We start from the raw sequence: 7,995 nt of genomic DNA, 5'->3' as shown, positions 1-7,995 counted from the left end.
AAGTACCTGAACGTCATAGAGTGCTACAATATTCTCATGCTGAAGTTCCTGGTAAGGAAATGGATTTTCAATATTAATATGTATCCTAGTAGTTTTAATATATTGTAGCATGCAAATAAAAATTCATTTCTGTATATACACACATAGTATTTGTAACACATTGCACCTTTATTAACAGCTTGAATAATTCAATCTATTATAAAAAGAAATGTGCCTGATCAGACTTTGAGGCCTAAATATTTTTCAACTACTATCATTTCCTAGACACATACTGAGTATTCTTGTTTACAAAATAAATACTATGATGAGTATGGCTACAGACTGCCTACTAGTCTTCACATTTCAAGATATTTCTAATAGTAATAAAGATATAAAATTCCAAAATGCTTTTAAAAAGCATTATCTACCTAGAAGAAAACAGAGTACAAGTCTTAGCTCAAAGAACTATCTAATTCTTATCAAAGAACTCTCCACAGACTAGTTCTAAGGAAAGCTGGTATTAAAATTTCCATGATCAAAGTAATCTGGGAAACACTGAGTTGAGTATACTAAAACCAATAAAATTTTTTACTTTCTTTAATGAGCCAAATGTTTGTAACTGTCCAGGTGTTTTGTAAACAGGGTTTTCCAAATTATTGGATGTGGACCCTTTCTTTCCCTCTACCCCAAAAACATCTCACTTTGATGATACTGGAGGCTGTGCAGGAAACACTACCTCCACAGAGAACAACTTTGTGCACTTTATAAGGGGAGACCCCCAAGTGCCCCTGTTCGTCCCAAAAAGCTTAAAGATACAAAGGAGGTCAAAGAGATAAACAATACAACAAATGCACCTAACACTCAAATAACAACGCAGTAACTAGAAGAAGGAAGCAATTACCAGAAGCCAAAATCAGTCTTTATAGAATCCCTAGACCCACAAACACCTATTCTTACAAACAGCTTCAAAGGGGGCTGGAGAGATGGCTCAGCAGTTAGGAGTGCTTGCTGTCTAATTCCCAGCACCCATGTCAGAACTGTCACTCCAGCTACAGGAGATTAAATGCCCTCTTCAACCTCTGTGGGTACTCGCACTGGTGTGCACACATACCCACAAAGACACACTATACACATAACTAAAATCTTTAAAACAAAACAAAACTTCAGAGTACTCAATGTTTCAAAAAACTGAGCATGCAAAAATAGTGTCAAACTTGGGCCCAACTACCAAACTACCAATGATGTCACCTCATACTCATTTAATTCAGAGTAACTTTTAACCTAATATGTAATATTACATAATATAACATACCTTTAAGATTTTAATTTCCTTTCCAAGCAGAATTTGTGACTTTGACAAGTTCTTTTTATTAATACTTTTAATAGCTACCTCCCAATCAGTTTTCTGAAAAGGAAAAACAGTGTTACACCTGAAAATTATTACACAAACTGAACAACAAAACCCTGGTAAAGGTAAATATGTTTTTAGCGAATAAATGTACAGTGCTGGGGAAACATAATAAAGATCCCCAATCTCCAACAAAAAAATGACTTCATAGCCGGGTGTGGTGGCTCATGCCTTTGAACCCCAGCCGTCGGGAGGCAGAGGCAGGCAGATCTCTGTGAGTTCCAGGACAGCTGGGGCTACAAAAAGACCCTGTCTCAAAAAGACCAAAAGAAAAAAAAAAAAAAAAAAAAACAATTTCAAAAAAAAAAAAAAAAAAAAAAAAAAAAAAAAAAAAAAAAAAACGACTTCATAAACAACAATATAATCAGGGAATGTCCTACAGCACAGCAACTAGATACAAAATACAAAATACCACATATTAGTTGCAAAAGGAGTTTACAACCACACAGAAGTTATGGAGAAATGTACATACAGCCTCGGGAAATTAAAGAGTTGACTGAAAAGTTATTTGTGGAGCTGGAGAGATGGCTCAGCGGTTAAGAGCACTGGCTGCTCTTGCAGAGGACCTGGGTTCAGTCCTCAGCCTCCACGTGGCAGCTAACAACCACCTCTTAGTTCCTTCCATAGGATCCCACACTCTTTTCCCACCTCGGCCTCCACCAGCACACACGCAGGTGCACTTACATGCAGGCAAAACACTCATACACATACAATAATTTTAAAAAAATTTAAATTATTTGTTAACTTGGCTGGATTATACTGTTTTAACTTTTTGAGGTATAGTGTGTGTGTGTGTGTGTGTGTGTGTGTGTGTGTGTGTGTTGAGACAGTCTCCCTATAGCCCCAGGTGGTCTGTAACTCACTATGTAGCCCAGGCTGGCCTAGAACTGAGATCCACCTGCCTCTGCCTACCAAGTGCTGAGATTAAAGACATGCCACCAAGCCCAGCTTAACTTTTTGAGTTTTAAGTTCTTTTCAGAATGAATGAAAAACAGGCAATGACAGTTCACTTTCAATATGCTCCTCGACAACAATCAAAAGAACCAAAGTTTTTATGATTATTTCCACTCCCAACATGCCTTTCCAAATTCTTTAGATTCTAAAACCTCAGGTAACCCGACTTTCGAAAGAGGGAGGCTTGAAACAAAAAAATTTTAAAAGGCTTAAACATGCATCCATTTAGTTGGCTTAGCGTCCAACTATCTTTTCCACTCCAAGCTGATCTAACTCAAGTAGGTAAGATGCTAACGGGCTCCCTGGGATGCAGGGGAATAATTTGGGGAAAGTGATACCCCCAGGTCCAAAAAGCCTCAGGGAAACCCGCCCACTTTCCACTGGGTCTGCAATTATCCACCTCAAAGCCGACAAGCCCAAGGCCCTGGGACAAAGGTCCACCAGGAGGGAGCCATATCTGGGGGCTCCTGGTGGCCCCATGAGAAGGGCTTCTCCAGGCAGCAAGTCCCTGGGCTTACGCGGTTACAGGACACACTGACAGGGAATGACAGCAGTGGCCCGGCGCCCGGCAAGGGTGGAGCGCTTCCGAGCGGCTCCGGCCTCCAAACAATCCTCGCAGACCAAAACAAGCCCTACGTTGACAGCAGCACAAAGGCGGCCCGGCTATGCCGAGTGACCTCGCCTCCGCCGGCTCACCTGGCGGTGCCGCCCCCGAAAGACCACAGCGAAGGCCCCGTGTCCCACGAGGTCCCTCTTGCTGTACTCGAAGTCGCCCACCACCTCCATGGCCGCGCCCCCGGGGCATAGAGCTCTAGGGCGGGCAGCAGGACAGGGAGCCGGGATCAGCACCTGGGGCCCGAGGGACCGGAGCTCGCCCGCGGGCGGCGGGACGGGGGCAGCCGCGGCCCCGGGCCCGTACGGACACTCATGCCTAGAGGCTGGAGCGGAAACGGGGCCGACCGCCGCGCGGAGCCGGGGTCAGCGAGGCCTGGGACCGGCCGCTCCTCATGGCCCGGCCCGCGGCTCTCTGGCTGGCTAAGCGGCCTCGGCGGTGCCGTCGTCACTGCGAGTGCCCGGAGCCGCACGCGCACCCAGGAGAGGTGCAGGACCCGGACCGCCCCATCCCCGCCCGCGATACTGCTGCTGTGGCGGCCGCCGCCCTGGAACCGGCAAAGCCGCCGTAGGTCCTGCCTCCTCGGCAGCAGCACCCAACGCACACAAGCGCGCGCCGGCCGCTCCGCGCCGACTGCCGGCCCTCCGCGACGTCAGCGCGCCTTGTAGGCCGCGCGCTCCGGTACGCTTCCTCCGCGGAGAAAAGGAGTGCGCGTGTCGAAACCCGGCGTCGCGAACGAGGCTGGGGCCGCTGAAGTAGGGGCGGGAGCCTGAGTGGCCACAGCCTGTGCGCGCTGCGGGCTGTGCGCTGGCTCCCTGAGCCTAGTCAGCCTGCCACGCCCTGGGCGGACTTTGAACTCTAGCCCTGGGTACTGCTAGTGCGCTGTCCACTCCTAGCATCCAGTCAGGGCAGAAGGAAGGTCCTAGGGCATCGCCCCTCCCTCGCCCTCGCCATTCCAGAGGTCATGTTGCCAAACTGCACACCCCTCGGGCTCTGCTGGCTCTGGGTCTCTAAAAGGATAGGGCCTGGCAAGGGATCTGCAGCTTGGGGGCGGGGGGGGGGGGTCCCTTGACTTCTGTGGGAAGCTCAGCATGCTCTTAGAGAAACTGTATGAACTCAGCATACTGTGCCTTCCTAAGGAGAGCGTTGGCCACTGCATGTGCCTCTTGGCTTTGTTTTGTGCCTTAAGAATGTTCAAGCGGGGCAGGGCTTGGTGGTATCCACCTTTAAAGCACTCCAGAGGCAGAGGCAGGCGGATCGCTTGAGATCTAGGCCAGCCTAGTCAACATAAAAAGTTCCAGGACAGCTTGGGCTACAGGGAGACCCTGTCTCAAAAGTATTAGTTAAATTTAAATTTTACAAAGCTTTATAACTCACCCTGGAAGGAATTAACTGGGTCCCAGTAGAATGACATTAATCCCTTCCAAGGGCATTGCCCCAAATAACCTCCACCCCAACACTACCACTCAGAGGACCAAACATCCAGCACAAGCCATCTCACCCCCCTCCCCCCTTTAGGATAGATCCACTCTCAAGGCAACATGTTAATGTAGTAATCTCATGAGTGAATTTGTCTATTCATGAAGACACCGCTTTTTAAATATTTTTTAATTCTTTGAGAATTTTATACAACATATTTTGATCATATTCACCCACAACTTCCCCTCCACAGTCACCTCTTTAAAGTCTCACTTGGTCCCACCTCTTCTCATGACATGACAGTTTCAGAAGGAACACATTATACTAAGAACTCTCAGAATGCAGGGCTTTGGATTTCTGTTTCCACTACTGTTATTTCTATATAATCCTATCCTTGCTGTAAAATATGGCCCATATGGATGTATTAAACACGGAAAATCAGGAGCCCTCAAAAACAGAGCAAATTAAAGAGCTCACACACATATTCAAAAATTGAGTGGATTTCTTCATAGAGTCTCTACAATTTCTAACTATGAGTACTTAATAAGATACAGGATTTGATATGATAAAATTCACTAAATGATGGCACTTCAGGAATAAGTATTTTAGAGATTGTCAGACCCTGTACAGGTTACTTCCCCTGTTTCACTTTCCTCATCTCTAATCTAGAGATAAGAACAGCTACTACTTCACTGGGCTATTAAGAAGATTAAATTGAGGGCTGGATGGCTCAGCAGTCAAGAGCACTGGCACTCTTGTAGAGGACCCAGGTTCAATTCCCAGCACCATAAGTCGACTGACCATGGTCCTTAACTTCAGTGCCTGAGGCTCCAATGTCCTCTTCTGACCTCCGTGGACACTGTATGACACGGGTGCACTTACACACATGTAGACAGTACACTCATATACATAAAATAAAAATAATATTTTTTTGAAAAAAGAAGATTAAAGCTGGAAAGATGGCTCAGCAGTTAAGAGGGCTTCCTGTGCTTCCAGATGGCCCGAGTTCAGTTCCTAGCACCCAGATCTGGCAGCTCACAACAGCCTGTAACTCCAGCTCCAGGGGATCTTACACTTTCAGGAGTGGCTTACACTCACACAGACACATAAATAAAATAAAAATCTTTAAAAAAAAGAGTAAATGAATTCAAAATATAAGTTGCTTGGAATACTGTCTGGCACATACAAAGTACTATTTAATTAGTGTTTAAAAGGAAAGTGATGGAGGCTGGAGAGATGTCTCAGCAGTTAAGAGCACTGACTGCTCTTCCAGAAGACCTGGGTTTCACAGCACCCACATGGTAGCTAACATCCAGTTCCAAAGAATCTGATGCCCTCTTCAGGCCTCTGCACATTTGCCTGTATGTGATATACTTACATACATGCAGGCAAAACACTCATACACATAAAATAAAAAATAAGTAAGTAAATAAATAAATAAAAGGAAAATGATATCAAAGTTAACTTTAAGCAGCACTTCCCCAGCCCAAACCAGTGCCCTCGGGATTTTTTCCTCTCTCTCCCAACCACTCTTCAGGTAGTTTTCAAGTGAACAGAGTCTCTTGGGTAAATCCTGTGTTGCTAGACCTACTAAGACCAGTTTATCAAACAGATGCCTGGAGAATTCACTTCCTGTAAACTTTCTTTGCAGAAGCTGTGAGTATAAGGTGTTTGTCTAACAGGGAAGCAGTGTGAGAGTGTGCTGGTTAATTTGATTGTCAACTAGATGGGATCTAGAATCACCTAGGAGACAAGCCTCTAGGCATACTGGTAAAGAAGTATTTAGATTAAGTTAGCCTCTGAGCATGCCTGTGAGGGATTATCTTGATTAGGTTGAGGTGGGAAGACCCAATCTGAAAGCGGGCAGCGCCATTCCCTGGACTCAGGTCCTGGAATTCATAACAGGGAGGAAGCTAGCTGAGCAAAAGCAGTCAGCATTCTTTGCTTCCTGACAGAGGCTGTAGCATGAGAAAGGGTCGAAGTTACAGTGCACTGTGGCAGGGAAGTGGCAGCAGCTGGAGCTTTAAGCAGATGATCACACTGCATCCACATCAGAAAGCAGAGTTTGAATGCATGTGCTCATCTTGCTTTCTCTTGTTTAGTCCAGGACCCCAGGCCCAGGGAACAGCACTGTCTGCTTTTAGGCTAAGTCTTCACACATCAATTAATCAAAATACTGTCTTGAGGGCTGGAGAGATGGCTCAGCATTGGTTGTTCTTGTTCCAGGTCCAAATCCCAGCACCCACATGGCAGCTAACAACCATTCATAACTCCAGTTCCAGGGGACACTCTTTTCTGTTTTCCACAGGCACTGCACCACACAGGTGCACTTACACACATGCAGGCATAACACTCATACACACCCTCAGGGGCTGGAGAAATGGCTCGATGCTTAAGAGCATTGGGTCCTCTTGCAAGAGGACCCAGGTTTGATTCCCAGCATCCACATGGCAGCTAACAACCATCCATAACTCCAGTTCCAGGGGACTCCAAAGTCTTCTTCTGACCTCTCCGACATTGCATGACATGGGTGCACTTACATTCATGCTGACAAATACATTCATACACACAAAAATAATAAATAAAATTTTCTTTTTCAAAAAGATAATGTCTCAGGGCTGGAGAGAGGGCTCAGTGGTTAAGAGCACTGGCTGCTCTTGCAGAGGACCCGTTTGATTCCCAGCACCCATATGGAGGCTAACAACCATCCATAACTCCTGTTCCATGAGATCTGACATCCTCTTGAGACTTCCACTATGCATGACACAAATGAATTACATACAGGCAGGTAAAACACTCATACACATAAAATAAAAAATAATAAATAGGGGCTGGAGAGATGGCTCAGTGGTTAAGAACACTGTTTATTCTTGCAGAAGACCTGGGTTCAAATCCCAGCACCCACATGGCAGCTAACATCTGGCCGTAACTCCAGTTCCAGGGGATCCAACAGCCTCTTCTGTCCTCCTTGGGCATTGCACAACATGGGTGCACATACTTACACACAGGTAATACACACATACACATAAAATAAAAATAATAAATAAAATATTAAAAATAAATAATAAAAATTTAAAATGATGTCTCAAAGCCATGTACAGAGGCCCATATTTTACCACAGCAACAGGAAAAGTAACCAGTATCTCTGGAAGGGACAACACAGCTTGAATGGGGCTGGCAGCTATTCCCACAGTGAGTGGGAGCAGCAGCATCACAGGGCACTCACTCATGGAGAAGTAGCCTTGGTGCCCAGAGCAGTGGAAACAGCCTTCCTTCTGGTCACCTTGCTGTCCAGAGAGGAGCACTGGCTGAGCCAATGTATAGTGGACACATATCTTCATCTCTGTAGGGTGTTTGTTTGCTGAGACAAGGTCTCCCTGTAGCCACAGCTGGCCTGGAACTTGCTATATAGACCATTCTGGCCTTGATCTCACAGAGATCTACCTGCCTCTACTACCTGAGTGCTGTGCTTAAAAGTGTGGGCCACCTCTCCTGGCCATCACTGTGTTTTTATCTAGAGATACAATTCATACCCCCTGAAAGTCTTAGTGAAGATCCCCAAACTCCCTGTGTTAGCCAGTGACAAAATAAATGCCTGACATAAACAACTTAAAAGGAGGAA

The 7,995-nt window shown here is 45.8% G+C and overlaps 1 protein-coding gene across 3 annotated transcripts in view; it reads right to left on the bottom strand.

The window, feature by feature from the left end:
* Ulk2 (unc-51 like autophagy activating kinase 2) overlaps positions 1-3,179 on the bottom strand; it is a 112,641-nt gene extending 109,462 nt beyond the window's left edge. For all 3 annotated transcript variants that reach the window (XM_017795870.2, XM_017795826.2, XM_017795835.2), the window contains exons 1-3: positions 3,038-3,179; positions 1,292-1,384; positions 7-48 (exon numbers count right to left, since the gene is read on the bottom strand). In XM_017795870.2, coding sequence (XP_017651359.1) covers positions 7-48; positions 1,292-1,384; positions 3,038-3,127 — 225 coding nt within the window. In that variant the 5' untranslated portion in view covers positions 3,128-3,179. The remainder of the gene's footprint in view (positions 1-6; positions 49-1,291; positions 1,385-3,037) is intronic.
* Between the last annotated feature and the right edge of the window lie 4,816 nt (positions 3,180-7,995).

The sequence above is a fragment of the Nannospalax galili genome, unplaced genomic scaffold, assembly GCF_000622305.1.
Source record: "Nannospalax galili isolate Female #2095 unplaced genomic scaffold, S.galili_v1.0 scaffold530, whole genome shotgun sequence".
Classification (NCBI taxonomy): Eukaryota; Metazoa; Chordata; class Mammalia; order Rodentia; family Spalacidae; genus Nannospalax; species Nannospalax galili.
The sequence above is the reverse complement of the archived record's forward strand: the minus strand, read 5'-3'. Positions and strand labels throughout refer to the sequence as shown.